At 35.3% G+C, this 25,775-nt stretch overlaps 1 protein-coding gene across 1 annotated transcript in view; it reads left to right on the top strand.

The window, feature by feature from the left end:
• The window catches only part of CEP128 (centrosomal protein 128), a 353,412-nt gene that overhangs the window by 295,330 nt on the left and 32,307 nt on the right, over window positions 1-25,775 (top strand). Inside the window, exon 21 of the mRNA XM_090271263.1 lies at window positions 6,429-6,452. Coding sequence (XP_090127389.1) covers window positions 6,429-6,452 — 24 coding nt within the window. The remainder of the gene's footprint in view (window positions 1-6,428; window positions 6,453-25,775) is intronic.

The raw sequence follows: 25,775 nt of genomic DNA, 5'->3' as shown, positions 1-25,775 counted from the left end.
AAATTATGCCTTCATCACCACTGCACTATGATTTGCATAAGAGTTCAGAGCATATTCAGCTGATATATGACTAACCTCACAACTGGAGACATGCACTTTATTTCTTAAAATGTAAATCCTTGAAGAAAATCACACGGTGTGTTGGCTTCTAGGCTGTTGGCTTTCTCTCCCCACTATTCAACTCCAGTTCCCATGTCTCTTGCAGGACAGTCAGTCTTTAAAATTACATCAGTTGTCATTTGCATTGCCCCTAACCACTATCATAGCCTTTATATCACCTGCAAATAAATTTGACTTGTTCCCCAGTGCAAATGTCGGTCACTGAACTCTTGTTCCCTGGTACCAGCAGCTTCACTGTGGAACTGAGCACTTCCAAGAGTAAGATAAGGAATTGTGTCTTTTGCCCTTCATTTGGTTTGTAGTCTTATCCCATAGGCCCTTGCCTATTCTGCACATTGCATGTGCTTCAAGGAAAAATCTTTTCAAGGAAAGAAAAACCCCATTGCTTTGCTTTGTGGTCTGAAATATAAAGGGTGAATCTGAGATTTTTTTTGATATTAGTTTGAGACAGTTGACTGGAAGTGTTAACAGGGACATGAAGTAAAACCCTTACCTAACTTCTGGCTGCATTTTTCAGCGTGAGATCTCTTTGAAAAAAGCCAACAGAGCCACATCTGCATATCTTTCTCTTCCACCCCACTTGCATTCCCAAGTACTCATCCTACTTCAGTGTAAGTGCAAAGTCAGCCTTTCCTGAGCAGTGTCAAACTGAAGTATAATGGTCAGTAATGGCCTCATAGCAAGCAAGATCGCAAACCAGGAACGTCACCCTGGGAATATAGCAGGGCAGGCTGCTGGGGGCCTCTGGGCTCTACCATGGCAATAGTAGTGGGTGAGGGGACAGATCAGGAGTGTGGAGGACACACTCTGACTCTGTTCTTAAGTCTTGTGATAGTTCCTGCTTCTGATTTTGTACTTCCTGGGTGAAAACCAGATAACAAGGAACATTACTGGGTTCTCCTATGTAAGGAAATGTTGCACCTTTTTAAGCTGGCTCCCCCTTTTTTTGTGATAAGTCAAAATGTTGAGGGATTCGTATTGACAATTTTTAAACCAAATCTTGACGACTTGCTGTGGTTTTGTTTTGTTATTTTGGACCCTGAAGCAGGTTATTTGAAAAGGGCTCATAAGCATCTAGTGAAATGAGTTTACAAAGATCGACCATCAGGATTTAATGATGGCTAAATCAAACACTGGATGATCGGGAAACCACTGCAAGCTGTCTAATGCCACCCATCCTAAAGCTTTTCACACGTATAGAGTAACTTTGTCTGACTTTTAATAGATCAAATACAATTTTATGTATAGGTTGCTTATTCATTTGGTATATTCGAAGCCAACTGTTGATATATTCTATATCTTTTTTGATGTGGCAACACTGAGGTTGTTTGTGATTTTTATCTCTGTTTTGTTTTCATGTACTTTAAATCACCAAACACTGATCTTTTTCTGTGGTGGTTAATAAAGGCCTTTCATTTAATATCTTGACACTTGGAAAAGAATACATTTGAAACTATGTCTAGCTCTTTTATTTATTTTTAATTTATTTTTAAATAATTTATGTATTTGTTTGTTTATTTATTTATTTATTTGTAGAGAGAGGGGAAAGGAGAAAGAGAGGGAGAGAAACATCACTGTGTGGTTGCCTCTTACTCGCGCCCCCAACTGGGGGACCCGACGTGCAACCTAGTCATATGCCCTGACCGGGAATCGAACCAACGACACTTGGCTCGCAGGCTGATGTGTCTAGCTCTTTTAATTATTAAAAATGCTTGGCAGTTTGTTAAATGTAGTGGATTGCCAAGTGGATATGCATCAAGGAGAAAAGGTGCATATTTGCATTTCCTCTTATATCAGTCATATAGGAGGTGGCAAGTGAAAGGTGAGTGTTGATGAAACAGAGTTAGCACTGATGAAAAACGCCACGCAGCGGTCTCTCTGGAAGAAGCCAAGTGGATTTTTCTTCCAGAAGAGAAGCTTTTGCTTTTACAGCAGTGATGGGAGGGAGTCCCCATTATGGGTTTTTCTTTTTAAAAATTGTATGTCTGCCATAGACCTTCAGTCTTGGAGAAGTTTCCAAACTCATTTTATCCTGGACTCTTAAAGCTTCTTAGACTTGGAAGGGGTAGAAACCCTTGGTATATTTTTATGCCAGTACAGTATTGTGCTTTTTCGTATGCTAATGGATATATTTAAAGTATTCCTGAAAAATGCTGCATTATTGTGATAAAATGAAGTTATTAGACGTGTTGAACTATACTTACAAAAGACAGAAGAACTCTTGATTATTTAGACCTCTATGGCTTCTAATTCATCACTTAGGTGGATTGGATGAATCAATGTGTCTAATTGATTGGCTCAGCTGAATCAAATAAACTGTTAATGATCAGGGATTCAGATACAAAGATCCATTTAGTGCTCATTTCCTAACTTAGCCTGCAAATATTTGCTCATTTCCAATGATACTAATGAATTTGCCTTGGTTCAGTTATAAATACCAATGTGCACCCTGTTATCACCAAGTAGCAAAGGAATATATACAGCTCAAAGCAAGTTACTAACCTCATCATAAAAATTTAAAATACGTATTTTAAAGAATTTTCTGTTACAACTTATATACCATATTATATTAATTTTAGTGTATAACATAGTGTTTAGACATTTCTATACTTTACGAGGTGATTCCCACATAGGTCTAGCAGCACCTTCTAACACCATCCTTACTACAATATAATTGATTGTGTTCCCTGTTCTTCACTTTACATTCCTGTGACTAATTTTTAATAGAATACATATTTTTATAGTAAATATGTTATAGACTTCCCCACAATATGCCTGTCCACTTGATCTGTCGAGCAGACAAAATGTTGCATGTAGCAGCATTATTTTCCCTTAGAAATAAGGATAATATTCATATTGGTGAAAACAGGTAGCCCTCTACATTGTAATTCAATGACTATGTGGTGACTACATGTATAATCTTTAAGAGTAAATGTTAAAATAATTGTTGCTATTTTATGTGTTAGACTTTTCCCTCCTTAGAACTAAAGAATAGCGGAACAGAGAATATCCAATCACAAAAAAAAAAAAAAAGCAATAGCAACAAAACAGGTTATTTTCCCCAAGGACTTTTATTTAAAATACTTGAAGGAAATTTTTCCTTTGATTGTTGTTTGAGCTTCCACTCCCAATTGATTTTTTTCCCCTTTGTTTCTGGTGTTATTTATCTAGAAATATTTCCTACAGGAGGAATAAACAGGTTTGATTTAATAAAATAATGTATTTACATAATATCTTACATCTTAGTTCACATCTTATTTAGAGTAAAAGGACCTGAAGACCCATGGGTGGACCTCAGAGAGTCTGCAATTCCCCTAAAAGTACATGCAGAATTATGTGTGTGTTGTGGGTAATGGACAGTCCTGGGGAGATCAGACTTTTATTAGACTCTCAAAGTCCATAACTACAAAAATAAGAACCATTGACTTACTGAACCCACCGGAAATAGTATGGTTATACTGAGTGTCTTCATTACTTCTGAAGGTGTCTTACTCTTCCCACCTCCTCACCCCGCTTTCGGTGTCCTGATAGTACTTTTCAGGATCCAAACTTGGGTTAGGGCGTGTTTGTGAAGGGAGAGTTGGGAAAGTGTTCAACTGGAAGTTTGAGTTGAGATTGAAGGTAAAATCTTCAATGAAATGGAGATTAAACTACAACATCCAGACACTACAACTGAAGTTCTAATGAGAGTGGGAGAGGTTAAGAATAAAATTTGTTTCTCTATAATTATATGTTCATTCTAGGACACATACTGGCATTTTTATAATTGTATCAATGCCACAGTATTGGCTTAAGTTGCCTCTATTTTAATAATAAGCATATGCGAGGACGTATGCAGACATTTTGTGTGAGAATAGGAATGTGCAGTAGCCTAATTCCTTTATATACAGAATTATGATAGTCAATAGTGTTTGCCAAAAGGAAGTCAACTACAAACATTTAAAATTACAAAATGCATTTCTTGAATTTTAAAAGCAATAATAAGTTTGTAAAGACTAGAAGTAGTTTCTTTTTACTTGTAGCCTTAAAATTAAGACCAAAAAAACCTACAATTTAGGAAAAGCTCACTAATTGGCTGCAATAGCTGGTACCCTGTTAGTTGTCATTGATTGGCAAGTTGGGTTATTTAAATTTAGGTTACTAAACTGAATGTTTCTATTTCCTGAATTTTCTTTTTCTGAATATGTCCTTTTTAATGGAAAGCTGTCTTAGTACCATTTTGGAATGAAGTCAGTTATAGACATAAGTACAGTAAATTGCATCAAAATAATTATTTATTGATTTGAAATGAAGTAGGTTATAGACAAACAGACATAAGTAAATTGTATCAATATCAAAATCATTTATTGATCTTTATATTTTAACAAAATGGAGTTTCTTTGACCGTTCCTGATTCCAGTCTTATAGACGAGGCACACATCTTCTTAGCTCCGACTGCTGTAACAAATGGCAGTACCATTGACTGGGTGGCTGAAACAGCAAACATTTATTTCTTACAGTTCTGGGGGCTGGAAAGTCCAAGATCAAGGGGCTGGCAGATTTGATTCTCAGAGAGGGCCATCTTCTCATTATGTCCTTACATGGCAGAGAGCAGAAAGAGCAGCAAGCATTCTTGTGTCTCTTCTTATAAGGATACTAGTTCCATCATGAGGGCTCTATCCTTATGACCTAATTACCTTCCAAAGGCCACATGCCCACATGCCATCACACTGGGGGTTTCAGCATGTGAATTTCCTAAGGATAAGAATATGTAGTCCATGGTAGTACATATTTCTTTTCAATCCTGTAACAAATACTCAAGTTTATTTTTTGCCAAACACTGAGATATGAATTTAGATAGACATATTTTAATTCAATCCTGCTTTGACATCATATGAAATTACTTATTACATACCAGCTGTATATGTGCTTTTTGAAATATGCTAATCTCTAATAATGTGTGCCCATAAATATGGGAAAAACTTAAGACTCGAACAATGGCTGTGAAAATACTGAGCCTTCTAAGATGGTTCATATAAATATGATATGGCACAGAGGCTGTTTCTACCTCTATGAGGCATCTAATGAGGTTCTGTTCAGTCTGCAAAGGATGGTATAGAAATGCCAAATGTCTTGTCCGAGATACACTGTGAATAAGTTGCATGGTAACAACATATCAAAGCCCACTTGAGACATAAGATGCGTTTATCGTGAAGCATTCAAATGTAACAGTACACAAGTCACCAGCAAAATAGCAGTTACTTCATGAAACTTTGGGTTTGAGGGGCAAGGTCCTCTCAAGTGTGCCAACAAACTGTAGTTAAACAGATTATATTGCTGAAAACTATCTGCTTTGGGCTGACTTTGCATAATTTATTCATTTAACTCAGGTCCACACAGCCAACTCTTTAAAGAGTAGAAATGTGCAACTCAAGTCTCCCAGTCTGAGGTGTGGAGGTTGGGTTGCAGAAGTCCTCAGAGAGAAAAGAAAGGAACATGGCCCTGACCCTTCTAGAAAGGATGGCTTACTTTCCACTTTCTTAAATCTTCAGACTCTCCTCCCTCTCAAATTCAGCCTTTTGTATTTGGTGAAAACTCCCTGTATGTAGCCATCAGCTCTGAGAAGAGTTGAGAATACAATCATTAGATTGAGGATGCATTCATTGTATTGTGTCTTTAACTTTCTAAGTATTATTGTCAATAATAACCCTTTTTAAAACCAATACTTCTGTAAAATTGTCCAACGTTCTAATAAGTAATGAAGGCCTATCTGGGTTCAGGATTGGTTGCATGTAACATGTATTTTTCATTTATTTGTATTGCCTTGTTTTAACTAACGATTCACTTATTAATTTTATTTGATGAACTATTCTTATGTCTGAACTTTACCTTCCTGTGTGAGATCAAACTTTGTGCTGTTTACCTAATTGAGAACTGATATATTGCTAAGTTTTTTTTTCATTTCACTACTATTATCTAGTCATGGTTTATGTATTCAAATGTATTTAATATTATATATCCTTAAGTAGATAAATAATGTTACCAGTGCAGAAGTGGTCAAACCTCTCCCATTTAGTAGTTATATATAAATATGTGGTATTTATTGTTAAATTATACCCTGTAGCCTTAACTCTTGCAAAGATGAGAAAAGCTATACATAGTGATGCTATCATGTTAATTCTATTGTAGAGATTATCCTCAGTTTTCATTTTTTTACATTTTAAAAATAAATCACTACTAATAGAGAATAAAATGAAGATCTATGACATAAGCTTGCAATTATTTTAATAGCTTTGTTTTTACAATGATATGTTATGCTTTCTTTGCAGGACCGGGTGAATGCGTTAGAAACGGTAAGTTTGGGGCATTTTCTTTCTCTTTCCCTCAGAGTGACCATGGTGTGCTGATGTGGATTTCAGAGCACTCCCCAAAAGAAGCACTTCCAGAAAGCATTTCCAAACCTGCGTCTAGGACTCAAAGGGTAAAATAAGCTAAACTGTACGTGAAAGGTATGTGGATGCAGACTTTTAAAATGAAAAAAAAAATTGAAAACAAAAACATGCACATTTAAGTGGCCACTGCTCTCTTTGGTCTGGTGATGCCAAGATGTACTAATTTATGGAAAATGTGGTTAGTTAAAATATAATCAGTGCCCTGTATATTTGTTTCTGTATTTCTCAGTCACTAAAAGGACTGGTTGATAAAAAACTGAGATCAGTATGCTATTTGTACTTTGAAGTCCAGATATTCAACATTAATATTTTTTACCTTATTTTTACTAATATTCAAGTCATGTTAAAAACTGGTTAGCTTTTTTCTCAATAATCTTACCTGCAGGAATCTATTATTAAGAAATAATTTTTTAAAGTACATGAATGTAAAGACTACGTGCTTGTAGTATTAATTGCAAAATGATTTCTTTTAAATGATTTTAGAATTAAAAAGGGGATATAGCTTATTATTTGACAATAAAATAATGGTTAGATATAGTGTGAAATTTCTACTTAGATTGCCACAATGGTTATGGAAAAGGCTTATAATACAATGTTAAATGGAAACAAATTCATATATAAAATCACATGTAAACTTCAATGATAACATAAAATGATAGTTATATGAAAAAAGAATGTAAGAGAATAAGCAAAACTCATAAAAGTGACTTGTTATACGAGAATTAGGGCTGTGATTTCATTTCTTCTGTTTTTAAAGTTTTATATTACTTTTATAAATAAACATTTTTATAATAAAAACTATGAATTGGAAGAACAGTTAAATAAATTGTGGTACCACCTTATGATGAAATATTATTCAGCCATAAAAAGTCATATTTTTAAAAAGTAAATATTGCTGTGCTGTTATGCGAGGGGAGACAGTGGTATGTAAAGGTGTAATGGAGAGTATGATGCAAGTATTAAATATACATATTTACATTAAAGAAGAATTTAAGAAAAGACACAAAATATTAAGAGTGGCTTGGGGATAGTGGTGATTTTCATTTTATCTTTTTATACTTTTCATGAACAGGAAAAAATAAGAAACCTTTAAACAATAAGGCTAATGAAGAATGAAATATTTATTTTGTGGGTGTGAGGAATGGAAAGATGCTAATAGAGCACGTTTTAGTCCTGTGTAAACAAGTGATTTTGATTGACAGTGTCCAGACCCTAGTGGGTAAATAATCTATTCCTTAGATTTCACTGGGCCGTTTGGAAAGCACACTGACCTCCTCAGTTTCAGTGTGATGACATTGTAGGTGAATAAAATGTTTAGTGTTTCTCCACATACATTTTACGTAACCTTAGGGAGTGTCTTGCCAACAGGACTTGGCACATGAACTAAATGCTCTTTTTTAAAGTATGAACAAGGACAGAAAATGTGATTTTGAGAACTGAAGTTCAGCATACAAAATGCCACTTATACAACATTTTAGCAGATCGCTTGTTTCTTGATTTTCTCATCTGTAAACATGATTATCAGTAAACTTATTATATTACATTGTGAGAATTGAGAGAGAAAGTATATGTGAAAATATTTAGGACCAATCAAATGTTAGCTTATTATCATTATATAATTGCTTATTGTTTCTGATCTAACATTTTAATTATACCAATATGCCACACAAAGCTGAAAATCATATCAATAATAACAAAAAGCCTATAACTTTCATTAGCACTTGGTAGCTTTTTTATTTATATAATCTCTTTACTAAAAATACTGTGGAGTAGAATTATAAATGCCTTATTCTAAGGATTCCTGTAGGAATACAGATAAAAATAAAAAGTCATCATGAGAAAAATAAAATTGATTAAATGGACTAGGTTTTTTACAGTGGCAGTTTTCTCAAGATGGGTTTAATTTGAAGTAATTAAGTAAAACCATAAAAATGAATGTGCTCAAGTAATAATGTTAATGCCCAAATATTATGAAGTCCTTTGACTTCACATGCATGATAAGGAAAAGATATAATGCATTTGGTAGACTACTTAACTGGTAAAGTATTTTATAGTTCATAAAATCAGATATGCTGAAAGTGATCTCAGGATCATTTGTTATTCTCTCACTGCTCAGCACCCAAGCCTTAAGACAGTGTTGGTGGTCTACATTTGGTTGGGTTGGTGGGTAAGGGTACATGAGGCATTGAATGGATGGTGTATATTATGGTGATTAAAACCTGTAAAAGTCTAGAATTTCATTGTTTGATCAGGAGTATTTGCGCTAGATCGGTTTTAATAGTTCAGTAGTTATAATTCATTATGAAAGATATAATGGTCTTTTCATCATAATGAGCAACTTGATTTGTCTTTTTGCCAATCATCTGTATACTTAGGTCACAACCATGTGTCTGTTTTTCCTCTTCTTCCTCAACTTGTCCCTTTCCTCCTTCACTACCAGGTAAGCTTCTTGGATTAGAAATGACATTTTACTTGCAAATGCATTCCCCAGGGCCTGTCAAAAATTTCTATGTAGTGGGCAATTAATAAATATTTGTAGAATACAATAATGAACACTGAATTGAACGTATATGACCCTCACATAAGACTGATCTTAGGCGTATAGGTATGTATAGTACCAGTATATACAAGTCCAATAGTTAAGGGAAAAAAATTCCCCAGAAGTAGATTAATTTATTCCTTTTCCCCAATTCCTAGCCTTTCTGATCAGTACCATGCTTTATGTTGTGTTTCACAGAAGCTCTAACAATCTTCATTAAGGTTTAGTGAATTTTGCTAAGAAGAAACCATCTTCAGCCAACATATAACAGGTGATTCCCCAAATAAAGCTAAGAGATTGCCTGAAAAAAATCTTGAGAGCCCAGCTCATGGGCCCTGAATGGGACTCAGCAGTGGATGTTTATTGGGCACTGCATAAAGCCGTGCATTGCCACTGAAGAGGGGAAAATACATTGTGATCACTTCTCTGAAGGAACTCACACTTTAATTGAGAAGAGAAGTTACTTACACATAAATAAATTAATGATGTAAGATAAAAATACGCTACATATGAATAAAATGGGCAATATATATTGTAGAAGCCATTATGAATAAAAAAATAATTGTAAAGTAAGTTAAGACATCATGGAAGTATACGTTCATTGTGGAAAATAATAGATTTTGTTAGTGTGAGGACATGATTAAGTTAGTTATAGGGGCTAGACTCATCTATGAAATGTCAAGAATCCATGATGCCAGGTAGAAAGAGCCAGGTAGTCATTCTGTATTGAGGATGGAATCAAACTTGGAAGGGAGTAATGAACAGAGTTTGTTAAAAGGATTTTTTTTAAGGGTAAAATCATGAAATCATGACTCTCATATAAATAAAAGAATGAGCTCATGACAACTGAGTTTATTTAACTCATTAGTTAATGAGAGAATGAATAAGATGTTATAAATGACTGAATGGAACAATGAACCACACACAGGCACTAAAGAGTGCTGAAGAATTTAAAATAGAAGCAAAGCTGGCTTCTCCATAGTGGAGGGAGGAAATCAACTGAACCTCCCTAGACAAAAATCTATTTGCATATCTACAGACAAGAAATGTTTGCTCTGCTGTCAGTTGTCTACCACTCAGTTACAAAGAGCTCAAAGACACTGACAGGTACAGAGATCCCATAGAAGAATCTGAATACCAGGAAGAGTATGTTAGGCAAAAATGAGTTTTTATTGAAGACACCCAGTAAATTTTTGTTCCACTTCAAAGCCTTTCACATATTTTTTTTAAAAAAATAGGTTCTTTGGAGTTACCACTCCAAGAACATAATAAGACATTTTGGAGTTTTGAAATACAGACCAAGTAGGTTAGACTTGATCTCTTGCATCAGGGATACAAATGAGTTTCTTCCTGAGTGCCAGTTCCTACTGGTCAGTACTCAATATCAAAACATTCTGTTGGGCAGGATTCTGACTTCTCTTTTGGAAAGAGTGCTGTGAGCAGTTTGCCTTCTCTGTCACGTGCATGGCAAGGTTAGGAGGTGAAAGGTAACAGCAGCACTGTTTAGCCAACAGTGAACCATGGATGGTTTTTAGCTGGGTGGTGGCTTGTTAAACGTGGTATTCAGGGACACAAGCGTAGCAGGGTGCGGGACAGAGGGGGGTGGGGGGAGACTGCAAGTAGGAATAAAGGGAGTGCATGTTGGAGGTAATCCGGCTTTAGGAACGGGCTTGGAACATAGGGATTGGGACAGTTCATGCCAGAAAGGCGGGGTTAAAGTGCATGCCCTTGACAAGGGACAGGCACTAGTGAACTTAAAAAGGGGGAGGTCAAGGGAGAGGAAGACTTTTAGACAGCACAGTAAGATTCATTTGGGGAAGCTGAAAGGGAATGTCAGGCATTTCTGCTTAGAGATATAAACTCAGTCTTTCACATCACCTCTCAAACCTGCCTTTATTTTCATTTCCATTAAGACCAGGGTACCTGAGATTCCTGCGTGTTTGTGTTAGTTAGAGTTAAGCATGACTTAACAGAGAAATCCAAAAATAATAGTGGGCCAGGTGCGATAGAAATTAATTTTTCTCTTAGGTAACAATCTAAACATATGGTGTCTGTGGCAAATATGGTGTCCGAAACCCAGGCTCCCAGCCTTTTTGTTCCACCAGCCTCAATATAGTGCTTCCCCATCGTGATCCAGGATGCCCGTGCTCCCTCCAGCCCTTAAGTCTGCACTGTAACTAGGCGAAAGGAAAGAGAGCGTGGAACTTCCCTTTAGCGGAAACTAGGAAGTGGCACATACCATTTCTGTTCATTCCTATGAGCCAGAACTCACTGACGTGATTATAACAAGCTCTAAGACTCAAAAAGAGAACAAGATAAGCCATAGACTTTTAGGAGCTTCAAAGTAAATTTCTAAATATCTCAAGGTCAAAAATAAATTATAGTGCACATTATAAAATATATAGAACTGAATGAACATAAAACTATTATGTATTAAAATGTGTATGATACAGCAAAAGTAGTATTTATGGGAAAAATAAAGGCTTACATCTTTATGTTAGAAAAGCAGGATAAAAATTAATGTATTTATTACCCAAACTAAGATATTAAAAGGACAGTACAATAAACTTAAAAAAAAAGAAGCAAAGGAAAGGAAAAAGTAGAGAAAAGATTATAAAAGAACGCATAGAAAACATACATGCATAGATAAGTACAATAATGTTGGTTGTTTAAAAAATAAAAAGATCCATGTCCAGCATGACTGATGAAGAATAAAAGAGAGAAGGTGAAAATGAGCAATATTATCAATGAAAAAGAGAATGTAACTATAGCTATTGGAGAACTTAACCACATACAAGAGTGCTGTGAATAATTTTGCCATCATACATTTGAAAGCTAAGAGAAATAACTAAATTTCTAGAAAGTATAATTTGCCAAAACTAAGAAAAGGAACATGCATAATACCATAACTAAATTTGAGAAAATAATACAAAGTTTTATCAAGAATTTTTAATAATTTTATAGACAGTTCTATCAGATGTTCTAGGAACAGATCAGTTTAGCTTCACAAAAACCCGTCTAGAAATTAGAAAAAGAGGGAACATGCCCAACTCATTGTGAGTTGGGATAACATTCGAGACAAAACCAGACACAGAGAGCATAACAGGGAAATTAAGGCCCTTTTCACATTAACATGATTCACAAATATTATGCACAAAATATTAGCAAAATAAATCCAGGAATGCATAAAAGGATAATTCATGATGAATAAGTTGACTTTATTCCATCAATTCAGAGTTGGTTTAATAGAGAAAAATCAACCATTATAATTCAGCATAGTGACAGGTTAAGGAAAAATAAACTTAAGGTCATTTCAATAAATGAACAAGAAGCATTTATTCCCATGATATCATTATCATCATCAGAAATCTTTAAGCAAACTAAGAATTGAAGGGGGAACTTCCTTTAATCTAATAAAGGTCATGTGAAAAAAAATATGGCAGATATCTCCTTAGCATTTGAAAGTTTGTCTTTCAGGCCAGGAAAAGCAAAAAGGATGCCCCATTCCACAACTTCTGTTAGATGCTATGAGGTGGCCCTGACCAGTGCAATGAAATTATCGTTATTTGCAAATTATGTTGTCTATAAAATGAAACAGGAATTTTAAAAAAGATTTTATTTATTTATTTTTAGAGAGGGGAAGGAAGGGAGAAAGAGGAGAGAAACATCAATGTGGGGTTGCCTCTCATGCGCCCCCAACTGGGGACCTGGCCCGCAACCCAGGCATGTTCCCTGACTGGGAATCGAACTGACAACCCTTTGGTGTGCAGGCTGGCGCTCAATCCACTGAGCCATACCAGCCAAGGCTGATATAGGAATTTAGAGTTAAATTATAAAAAATAAAGATAGCTTAACAAGTTTGTTTGGTAAAAACCAGTATGTGAAAGTCCCTTTTATTTCTCACCCCAATACTAGCACTGGAAAATGTAATTAAAAGTATATCAATACAAAAATAACAAAAATGCAAGGTACATAGGAAAAAACCTAACAACAACAAAATTCAAGTTCTTTATAAAGACAACACTCTAGAATAGCCAAGACAGTTTTGAAGAAGAAGGCAGAGGAGTTTTGAAAACAAATTCCAAACCCTATTAAAGCCATGGAAATTAAGATAGTGTAGTCTTGGCATAGGAATATATAAACAGGCCAATAGAGAACCTAGACACAGAAATATGTGTACCTGGAATCTTGATGCCTGATACAACCAGCATCACCTATCATGGGAGTAAGTAAATCAAAAGACAACATAACAAGAATAAAAGGAAAAGCTACACTTAAAATATATTTGTAGAATGTACAACTGACCAACAATTTGCATCCAAATCAATCTGTATTTAAATCTTATTGCAACAAAGTAATTAGAAACAATTAAACAACCCAAATTTCAGGAAGGAAGGAAGGGAAAGGGAAGGGAAGAGAAAAGGAGAGAAGGGAAAAAAGAGAAGGCAAAAGACATGTGCAAGCATTTCAATTAAAGAAGAAACGTGTAAAAATATATTTTGGCTTCATTAGTAATCAGGGAAATGATAATTAAAACCACAAAGAATTGTCATTTCTTTAAACTGTATATATGTATCTTATGTATCCTTTGATCTCTATGACATATTTTACCAAAGAACAAATGCAAGGAAATTGAAATGTTAGCAGAACTTAAAAAAAAAAATTATGACAAAATGGTTAGTGCTGCCCCTGATGGAAACGTTCAAAGATAGTTCAAAGATCGCTAGTGAGTTACAACCTGGTCTTCAGACTGAAGTAGGATGACCCCAGGAGTACGCAGAGATCTTCCAGGGGGCACTCAGCAGCAGATAGTTCTAAGAAATTTGGTTTTTATATCCTTAGCTTCTGTATACATTTTTTTCTAAAATGGCCTTGCTGGAAGAGGCCATATTAACATTTCATAATCTGCTCCCACTTTACAAAAGAAAAGCCTGCTTCTCCTCTCTCCTGGATCCCGTAATGATACATTCCCCAAGGCACCTCAGGGTGTCAAACTTTAGGCAAGATTTTGGTGCCTTCGGGTCCTCCTTTCATTAAGTCACTCAGTAATGCTTCTTGTCTTAGTTGTACCTATTTTTTTAATATTTTTTTAAAATTCTTTTTATCTTTTTACTTTTATTGTATTTTTCCATTACCATTTGCCTCCCTTATATATTTTTGATAATACAAAGAGTTGTATTAGACATATGGGGATTTGGGAATAGGGTGTTTTGAAATTGACATATATCGTTAATTGATGTTGAAGTGGAGTAATGACAATCTTATGTAATGGCCTAACGTCTTCCGCCACCCCATTATAATCAGAGAATGTATAGCTCCAGAAAACAAGACTAAGAAGTATTGGGAAGGCATAATTGAAAGCAGCAGTGTTTTTATTTCGTCCAGGTGACGAATTCTGATCTGGCCCATCCATGCCTTATCTAGTTATCTGTCTTAGAATTATAATTGAAAAATGAGACACTTGTCACAGGGTCACACCAACATATTTCATCAAATTGAAAAATGAAGTGAGACTATTTCCTTCTGAAAAGTAAGCCTGATTTGGCCGGTTGATGTGACAATGAGGATTGGCTTTGCCAATCAGTAGCTCTAAGGTTTTGGTGAAAATATATTTAATGTTAAGATAAAATAATTGTATTAAAATTTTTATACTGGTAGAATGGTATTAAAATTACCAAGATTTTTATTTTCCTTAATTCTTTTTGCATATGTTGAGTTCAGTGAAATACCTCTAGGTGAAAGAGGAACAGTTGTAGTCATTTGATAGGTCTTGTAAATAGTCTTTTTGATATACTTTCCAGAAACAGAAAGTGAATGACTTTAATAACTACATTACAATCCTTTGGCAAGCCAAGTGGTTTCTAATTCTTTGCTTTCAACAAAATTGAAGGGAGGACCTAATTGAGCTAATAGATCATTAAAATTAATTTTTGATGACAGATCACTATGTAATCTTTGCATAAAACTAGAAAGGCATTCAAGAAATTGAGTGACATTGTTATAACAAGACTAATTTCATTCTCATGTACTTCTTTATGTGAATAAGATTTCTCAGTGATTAAATCTAGAGAAACAATGTATAGGTGAAATTGAACCCTTTCTTCTTTAAACAAAAATTAGCATTTACTCATGGATACATGAGCTAATTCAGTACAGGAGAACAGAAAGCTATATCTATTCCATTAACAGATATACTTTTGGGAGATTTGGGTTTTTGTTTTACATTTATATTTAATTATAATTATTTTTCTCAAAAATTTAGCATACTTAATATTAATTTCAATAAATCCACAGAAATGCATAACACTTAGAGCATTATTGACACAAGAAGTTTAAAAAATAAGTTTTTTTCTCTGTGCATATGCATTTTATTTAGTTGTTTACAGAGAAGAATGTAGTATGATAGGATAGCCAATGAAAAGTCTTGCAAGTGTAAATATATTTTATATTAGAATAAAAGTCTAAGAGAAAAAGTTTGGAAATAAATTCAAAGAGAAAAGAAAGGATGTATAATTAATTAAAGAGGATTTTAGTTATTTTCTAAGTGGCTAAATGGTGGTAACCAAATAGTTCAACAAATTGTTGAATTATTTAAAATTCACTAAGTAAGTTTATATGAGTAATTAAAGAGTTTTCTCTGTTATTAAAAGATGTCAATATTGACAATATTATAGAAATTTCATCCTTTGCAACTATGTAAACTTATGATGAAAACATTTAACCAACTTAAAAACTGGAGGGTGGGGAGCTAGGGAGATACATAGTTTAAAAAACGATTGAAGGAATACCTGCTCAAAATTTTGAAAACCATTGCCATAAAATAAATGCGTAATTATATATTTGCAATTTGTCAGTGTTTAATCAGCTTCTCAAAACAATGTTATTTAAACAATCTAATCTCCTTTTACCTTCAGTGTATACTTACAGAGATAATATTACTTATAGGATAAATGTTAACCTGTAGCTATATGGAGAAAAACATACATAAATTTGCCTGCATTAAGAAAAATCACAGAACACTGGAAAATTTGTAGAAATACGATTTTTATTTTTAAAAACCTGTTAGAGCCTTTCTCACAACTCTAAATAATTCATTCAGCTATTATTAGTGGTAACAGGTTTGGACTATGCATGCTGGTTATCTTCAAGATCTTGGTGTCCAAGGACAGGAGTATGCCAGTACGTCTCAATGGAGATTACTGAGTAACACTATATACTCTTACTTCACATGTCTACCATTGTAATAGACAATGGTTGTTGGAGAATTTATTTTTAATTTGCTTTTCTTCTCACCCTGGTTCCAGCTACTAATTGTGCTTCATCTTATTACATGTGCAGTTTTCTCTACATGGACATGAGTTATTGAAGAAGGGTCATTGTTCTTTGTTACAATGCTAAATATTGCTCTAGGGTACTTAAGAGTACATGGACCCAATAGCATTAACATACTTACTCTGGTGTCCCCGTTAAGCTCAGGAAATAACTCACTTGGGTATGTAAATCTGGTCAAATAACTGTTAATTATTTGCAGTGGCTCTTCTAAGTATTTGTAAGAATCTTGAAGCTAAGTAAAACTTGCCTTTATCTCTTTACAAAGCCAGAACTTACTGTTTCAAAACCAAAGATCCAGTTAGGTTCATTTTTGGTTTTGCCAAGGCTACTTGCCTCTTCATTGAGGTTGCCTGAAAGGTTCAGTCAAATTGGCTTTCCCCCAAATAAAACGCAGTGTGCTCTGTATAGTTTTGACCCAGAATCAGGTGAATCTCAGCAGTCTTGGCTGAGCTACATTGTAAAATTTTGGATTTGTTCGAACTTGACACTTCCTGGGAACCCATTCAAACTGAAACCGGAAAAAGGTTTTGCACAAACCCTGTCCTGCCCGTTCTGCCAAGTTTCCCACTGCTCTAATGTTAGCCTACCTTCTGTATATTCGCATCAAGGGCAAGCGGAAATGTCCTCATGAATCTCTCATGAGGGATCTTGGTTGCAACAATCTAGACATTCTCCTTTCGCCACCTTGTCCCAAAACACAGAGAGCCTGTATTCTGTGTTAGTCAGCATTAAAATATGTATGTTTTCCAATAATGGGGTCATCTTCAAAGGGTTAAGTTTCTACAGCATGACCATTCTTATGGTCAAATGAAGAAAATACCACTAAAACAAGTAGGCTCTTTATTCAGAGTTGCAACCTGTGGCAAAACATGATGACCAATTAAAAAAAGTAAGACTTACTTCAACCTGCAAAAATAGTTTCTTACAGCCCTGTCAATTTTTTTATAAACACAGTGACATAGGGAGTGTATCATTGAGAAATTACATAATGACAATAGCTCCCCAACAGAAGAATTTAGTATTATTGAGTTGCTCAGTGTTTGGAGGTCAGACTGACAAAATCCTATTTGATGCTGATAAGTGGTCATACTGCCTGTCTGCCTTGCTTGATAATGTATTTTAATAATAGTGTTCTAAATATTATCAATAACATAATGCATTCTCTGGGTAAAAAGCTCTTGCTTTATATTGTGAGGATAATATGAATGTGTATTATAAAGCACAATAAAAATATCTTTCTTTAAAAAATGCTTTTTCTCTTTAAGAGAATATCTGGGTGAAATCTCAGAGTAATTGTGTATTAAGTTGTTTTTTAAAAACCCTACGTTAACTATAAAACAAAATATTACTATTATATCCTCATTATACATATAGGAGGTGTGAATAATTTATGTGACACGCATTTTTGAAGTAGCCTTTAAATGAAAAATTTTAAATCAATTACATATAAGTTTCTGTTGAAAATTATTATATGCCTAAGTTAAAAAAATGGTGATAGTGTAAAAATAATAACTGACTGACAGCCAGAAAAGCTAGGTTCTGGTCATTTCTCTACCATAGCCAGGTACATGACACTGGGCAAGTTGCTTAACTCTCTACATTTTAATTTTCTTATTTTTTTAATGAGTGGGCTGGACTAGGTGATATATAAAAGATTCTTGCCCCAGTTGGCTATCATGTAATCTAGGAGGACTTAAACATCACATCTTCACAAGATTTCCACTCTACCAATAGTTATTATCAACTATTTTCATCATATAATATTATCTAACACATACTTGTTAATCTCTGCATGTCTCAATGGCAGTCTCAGGCATATAGCAGATTCGGTCCCTGCTGTCATGAATGTTACATTTTAGGTAATTGTACAATCAGAAGGATTCTTAGAGATTCTTGTGAAAACCCCTCACCCTACAGGTGAGAAGTCTAGAGGCCAGAGCAGTTCGTAAATTGCCAAATGTGGCAAAACTTGGGCTACAATTCAAGTGTCCTCATTAGTGACATAGTGTTCTTTTCATTCTACCTATCCCACTTGTGACTGGTGAGAGTAATGAAGACATAAGCAAGGAACACTTTGCAATGTCTAGTGAATGCCACAAAGTGAAGAGGGAGATAATTAACAACCAGATTCCATATTTACCTCAAGCAGGACAAGAAGTAGACTCATAAATGGGACACTGTCATTCTTGGACCCTGTTTAGAATTGTCAGAACATGCCCTCAACTTGATGGTAAATGGAGTTTCATAAAGCCACTTTGATCTAGTTTTCTTCATTTTGAAGAAAAGAGTTGGCGTGCCCCTAGGTTGCATTGCTAGTTCTGTCTTGAGCTTGTTCAGTGATATTAAATGTCTCGGTTGATCTTTTTTTTTTTTTTAAATGCATCTGCATACCAGCTCTAATTCCGCTTATAGAAGTGTTTATAAAGTTTAAGGGCTTTTAATAAACTTTGATCTCAGATGAAAGGCTAGAGGGAATATAAATTGTCACTATTAGCGCTATTAATATAAATATCCAAAGTAGCCTTATGTTAATTATTTACCATTAGTAAACGATTTCAAACTATCATTGCCCCCAATTACATTGTATTTAAACATCAAAGAGTAAAAGACCAAACCATCAAAATAGCCCTTTCCTTCCCATTATTCTCTTAAGGCTCTTTTCTTAATTATTTTGGATAGCTGGTGTTCCATAAATGATTTTCTAGAGTTTCTTCAATGTTTTTCTCTGCTAGTGTCTCCCTGTCTCCCTGCAGCTACAGCAAAGCCCAAGGAAACATCCTCAACTTGTTTATTTTATTGTCCTAGGACATTAACCAGACAGGCACATTAAATATGGACTCACTGACTTAAAACATTTGGATTCTATCAAGTACTTTGTCTACTTCTTTTTAGAGAACTTTCTGTTTTTATTTTTATGCCTTCTTTCTCAGAATTTGTTCTGTTCAGTAATATCTCCAAGTAATGAGGAGCTAATTAGACATAGTTTTTCGCTGAAGAAGAATGTGTGTGTTCCCAGACAAGTAGGAGCTGAGTGAGAGGGTAAGGTAAACTCCAGACTTCCTAGGGAATGATCTCGATTCGGTGGACTGGGAGTTAGAAGACCTGGTTGTGGGTCCTGGCACTGTGTCATGGGCAACTCACTGAGCCTAATTTGTGTCATCTGTGAAATGAAATAGGCCCAATACTTGTCTTGTGTGTCTTCACAGGTTTGCTGAGAAGATTAAATGAGATAGTGGATGGGAAAGTCATTTTCCAGTCTTTAAAAATACTATCCCTCATGTGTGCATTACCTTCATCAGTCTCAAGAGCAGTATATGGACTGTAAAGTTTTGACTTGTTACTCAGGACATTTAAATTTTCATCCTCATTTTGCCCTGCTGGTTATGTATCTTGGCATTCTGTGTTATACAGATTTTACCTCTTAAATTCAGTTCAGTTGTTTCAAATTTGGGATCTGTGAAATTTAAATTTATAATCCTTAATTAATACTCCTAATAATTTTAGTTCAACACTGTCCCATCCCAAATTCAGCTGACCTAGAGTAACTCCCAGTATTTTTTTTAAAGCTTCCCAGATAGTTGTAATGAGAAGTCTTGGTTGAGAATTGTTGAGTTCGGTCATCTTTGATGTGCCCTTTAAGAATGCCCATCCCCTGGAACCTGGTATTACTCTGCCTTCATGTCTGTTGAACTTAATGCTATTTATTTCCAGTGAATTAATTTTTTTCTAACCTAAGATTTGTTCTTAAACAATTCCCTTAATTTTCCAAGAATCTAGGGTGCTTAATTTTAGCATCTTACTAAAACTTAAATTTATTAGACCTAATTTTGAGGGCAAATTTGCCCAGGTATGAATCCACCACATCACTAATTATCTGATTTTCACAAACTGGCCAATTTACAAAAACAGTATCTTTGGAAACTATGAACATTTACAAATACAAATAAGTTGTTTTGTAAATCAGTACTATATTGGATAATTCGGCTATTTAGTCAGTTTGCTTTTGGCATGTTAACTAAGACTATGTAAACTACCTGCCTCCCTTATTTCTTCTTTCTAGTTTCCCCTCTTACTACTTTTGTGTCAATCCCTTCATACCATCACACTTACACCTTTTATTCATTTCTCCTTTCAACATGTGACAACCAACTACTCTATACAAAGGACAATTGGAGCATAGTTCCTCATGGAAGGTCATATAGGGCAAATACTTCATGAACTCTCAGACTTCAGATCAGACTCCACAGAAGTGGTTTAGGAAGGCTCACAGAGATGAGAACTTTGGTACTAAAAGGATGAAGAGGCAATGATAAAAGGCAAAGAGCTTTTCACAGTGGTTTAAGTTTCAATAAACCACCAAGGTCAGTTGAACTCGGTCTTGGTTTTTTAATTTCTTTTAGTAAGGATTGATTTTTTTTCTTTTTTTGCTTTTATTCTTTTTTTAAAAGAAATCTTCCAAAGAACAAAGAGAAATTTTCCTTTCTTAAAATAGGAAAATACTCATCTGTCTTGCAAAATCTGTATGGGTCTGTTGAACCCTGTTACAAATCTAAGATACATAATGGATTTTGATTATCTTATTTTATTGTTATCAATCGTTTTGAACTATGCTAGAAAAGACAAATAAGATGAAAATGGAGGAATAATGGAATCACATAGGAAGGTGTTACAATAAGTAAACTATTATATACTATTTCAGGTTTCTTATTGTGTTGTTCAATGTATATCATTGAAGGAGTCTGAGATTTTACTCTACTTGCAAGTTACCAAGTTAGCGGGCCACACTTTCATGGATGCTGGAGAAGACACAATAAAGACTTTATTGTGCATAGTCCAGCAGGCCCCGTGAGCTATATGTTTGCATTGGTCCCCTTTGTTCCTCAAGTCCTGTGGGGGCAATATGGAGGTGGGTCCAGGTGGGTGTTGCACACACAGTGAATTTGTGTTATAGAGATGCGGGGAGCCCTGGGTCTATGCAACCCCCAATGTTATAAAGGGAGCTACAGAAAATTCTACCCAGCCTTTGTCCCAGACGGAGACACTCTCTCTATTTTCCAAGTTTGTTTGCTGTGCAAACATCCTTGAGCAGCTATTACAGGACATCATGCAGTGCTGTGGAACCGTACCTTCCAACAAAATGTCGTATTATCGTTCAAGAAGAAGTTTTTAAATATTTTTCATTATTATTATTATTACTTTTATTGAACTCAGATTGAGAATTGACAGTTTCTCATTTGCTCTCATAACAAGGATAAGAATACTGGCAGAAAGACATTTCGCAGTTATTAGAGGAATCAAAAGATGAATATGAAGAGACAAGACAGGGGGACTCCAGATAAGAATGGTGATGATGAAATAAGCCAAAAGTCATATTACGAGTCTTTAAATAATAATATCCTATATGAATTTTTGCAAACTCAAGAATCAATGAATGAACAATGGATTTCTAAGGACAATAAGGAAATTGAGTGCTCTTATCCAGTTAGCTATTCAACAAGAAGGACTTCGTTATGTAATATTTTGCAACAAGAACCTGAACCTGCCCCTTTTGTTAAGAGTGTGACGGTCTTCTTTCATCTTTTGTTATCTTTGTGCACCAGAATTAACTTCGTGTGGTTTCTGAGTGGGCAGATGTTGAGATCAGATTGTAAACAATCATGCTTATAAATATAAAAAATGAAAAAAGTTGCAATTATGTAGTAAAGAAGATGACCATGTCAATTAAAAAAATATTAGGAGCTGTCATAGTTTTAGAAATACTGCGTTTTGAAATTGCAAGTCCAAGAAGAAGTTATAATAAACTAGAATACACTAGAAATATATTTGGAATCTGGAATCAGTATTTATACAATAAGATAGGTATTTTCCAGGATTGTGAATGACATTATTCAGCAGTTCATTGCATTCATACCTTCAAAACCAGAAGAATGTGTAATATACTTAAATCCTCAGTAAAATTTCTAATGAAGTTGTTTTTTACTCTATATTTTTCTCTACATTATTTATCAGCAACTAAAATATTTTTTTTTTAAACTTCCATCCATTGGACCAGAATAATAAATGGTAACTACTAATTTTTTTTTAACGTACTAAGGATTAAGCAAAAGCACATTGTTGTGTTACAGGATCTAGGAGCAAACTGCCATTCAGTATTCCCACCTTTCTGTTTGTTGTTTTTGTTGGTTTTGTTTTGTTACAAATGAAGCTCCTTTGGTTCACACGGTGCGCAAGTTACAGTTAACTCCAGTGACAGTACTGTAAATGTGATAGACCCAATTTTCACTCTCAATAGGCATCTTGTTGGCATCGCCAGAAAGTTCTTTAAACCACTGAGTTTCCTCAAGTTTAAGAGGAATAGAGAACAAGTGGGGGTGTGCATGACTTTGTGATATGCACCTGTGTCTGCAGCTTCTTAGAAAGAACGTAAAGTTGGGTGGTTGGGACGGGGTGAGATGGCAGGGAAAACAATATAAAATACTTGAATTTTAGTCTTTCCAATTGGTACTTCTCATGGATGTTTTGTCGTAGACTATTCCAAGAAAATGTTGGGAGCAGGAGTCATCACATAATTTAATCTTTTTGCTGCAACTTCATTATTTTATTTAGAATGTATCCTACAACTTACACACCCAGGTTCACTTGACAGCATACGGGATTGTTCCCAAATCAAATGTAAGTTATCTGATTTTTCACATTAGCAAATTTTAAAAACATCATTGCATGTATAAAATTACTAGATGACTGAGAAACAATTGTAGTACCAAATATAATATTTATTGAATAGCAATCATGTATTACCTGGCTGGTTTGGCTCAGTGGATTGAGCGTCGGCCTGCGAGCTAAGTGTCGCTGGTTCGATCTTCCAGTCAGGGCACATCAGAGAAGAAAAACTCTGACTCCAAAAAACCTCCGCTGCCTTGCGGCATACCTCTTCAGGAGAAAGGCTAAGGGAGTAAACCCCGACAGAAAATCCGGAGCTGGAGTCCCTAAGGCGGTTTGACGTTGTAGTCAACACCGGCAACTCCTGCAGCGCACCTGAAGCCAAGCTGTATTGACTCTCTTTCCCTTGGATCCCTCAGCTGCGAAGAGAGGGGGGGTCTGCTGCATGGGCAACAGCAGACCCTCCATATCACCCTGCCCAGGCTCTGTAGCTTCAGCTTCACTGGAGAGGACACTCCAGCGTCATCGCAAGATGTCGATTCAACACGGGAGGAGACAGATACCGTGTCACTCCCGAGTCGGACTGCACAGCCATTCTCGGCGGTGCAGATAGACTCTTAAGAAGCTACACCATCGTCTCTCGAGACGGACGGCTGCCGACGAATCATGTATTAACACCGTAGATACAAACACAGTAAGGCATAGTTTCTATACTTAAAATTTCCCTATTAAATGGGCAAAAAAGGCAGTTAATGAAAAATTACAATATAATATACATATTTCTTGCTGTTGCTCTAATTATTTTCATTAAGGAACCCAAAGAATATGCTTGATCTGAATCTGATCAGCTTTTGCAGAATGCAGTCTGTTGTAGTAATATTTTAGTTTGATTTGCGCATGGCAGGTCCTTAGTAGTTGCTTGTTGGACAAAGGAAAGACTGAGTATCCTCTGCAGTTTCTATATAAGAGTGGTGTGGTCCTGCCTAATTTCCAGAGTGTTGCATGTTTTCTGGTTTTCATAATGCACTTTAAATGTTCAAAGTCATATGGTTTTGCCTACTATTTATTTTTTAAAATGTGTCTAGTAAAGGCTACAGAACTTGTTTGTTTCAGTTGAGTATTTTAAAATGAAGTAGGGCAGGGAATGGGGGCGCCTAAGTTCAAAATTTTAGATTGTTTTGGCAAGACCATCTCCTTTCATACTAACCACCAGGGCACAAAGCTTCATTGTCATCCAGGTGAATGAATGCGTGGCTTTCATTTAGAAAAAAGGGGGAAAAAAAAACCAAACCTTTCTAGCAATTGAAGTTTCAGGAAAACAATTGGTTATGGCAAATGTCTGGTGAATTTGCTCACCGAATAATACTGTCAGCTGGATTTTTTCCACTGGCTTCTATGGTCCACCTTCCTCAGCCAATGGCTACACATTCAGAAACTGGCTGACTTTAAACATACATACAGTTGATCACATATGCTCACATGTCCCCTCTTGCCCTTCTATTCAGCCATTCGGGTTATACCTTAACAGAACATCTCCAACATACTTAGAGTTCATCTTTAGTGAGTTATCTACCAAAATATGTTGCTATATCTTCAAATTATTGGTACTTTGAACTAAGGACGGCCTGGCAGTTGGGATGCCTTAAGAGATAGTTCAGTTGAATTTTCGATGGCTTTAAAGAATTCTAGATAGTCACTGCTTTGGCAATAGTCAGCCAGGAAGATTCTTTGTACAAGATCCAAAAAAGTGTTTCTAAGTGTTCAAAAAAGGATCAATTATGAAAGCAAACTTTTAAAGTATAAGCAGAGTTTATCTCAGTTATTTTTGAATTAAATCTCAAAGCCACAATGATGAAAATAAAATACCTTGCCTGATTTCTATTTAGATCTGATCTGCCTGTCACCTGAAATTCATCCATATAGGAGGGATTAACTGTTCACATGGTCTTTCAACATCTGAGTGCTGTGTGTGGAGTAATGGAAAATGATTAATTTGTTCTGCCATTCTCTTTGAGAACACAAGGCATCTCTTAAAAAGAAAATAACCCTTTATTTTGAGAACAGAGGAGATTAATTATGTTCACCTCACCAAGGTGCTTTTAAGTAAATTAGCCTGGACCCTGCCTCAGCCAGAACAATTATAATTCCTTATCAGTGTTCCATATCAGGACCGCCTATTCCATGTTAAACATGGAAGAGGCAAATGCGATTGCCTGCCTGAACATGTCCTCACACCTTGGGGCCAGGGCTTTGCAATATTTGGGAAATGATTAGCGTTTCCAGTGTCTGCCTTGTTTCCATGTCTCCATCATCTCATCCACAGGAAGCAGGTTGCTTTTCACACCTCATGTTTCCACTTCATCCACAAAATATTTTGTTCTCATCTTCCTCTCTTAACCGTCTAGACCATTTGACACAACTTGACTGTCCCTCACTTTTCTTCCAGTTTTTAAAAATTATTATTTCTTTAATTTCGAGTCTATTTGGAAACACTTTCTGACTCTCAAAGACAGTCATTTTTCAAATTCTATCTTTAAAAAATAACTTGTGCTCTATTTTTCTTTTCACATTTCTATCTTCTAAATGTGTCTTTATTGATCGTGGTGTTGAGAAGCTTTTATTGATAACATTAAAATTTATCGTATGTAATACGAAATACTCAGCACAGGAAACGTAGGGGAAAAAATATAGTC

The sequence above is a fragment of the Furipterus horrens genome, unplaced genomic scaffold (genome assembly GCF_987537825.1).
Source record: "Furipterus horrens unplaced genomic scaffold, mFurHor1.1.pri manual_scaffold_3, whole genome shotgun sequence".
Taxonomy (NCBI): Eukaryota; Metazoa; Chordata; class Mammalia; order Chiroptera; family Furipteridae; genus Furipterus; species Furipterus horrens.
The sequence above is the reverse complement of the archived record's forward strand: the minus strand, read 5'-3'. Positions and strand labels throughout refer to the sequence as shown.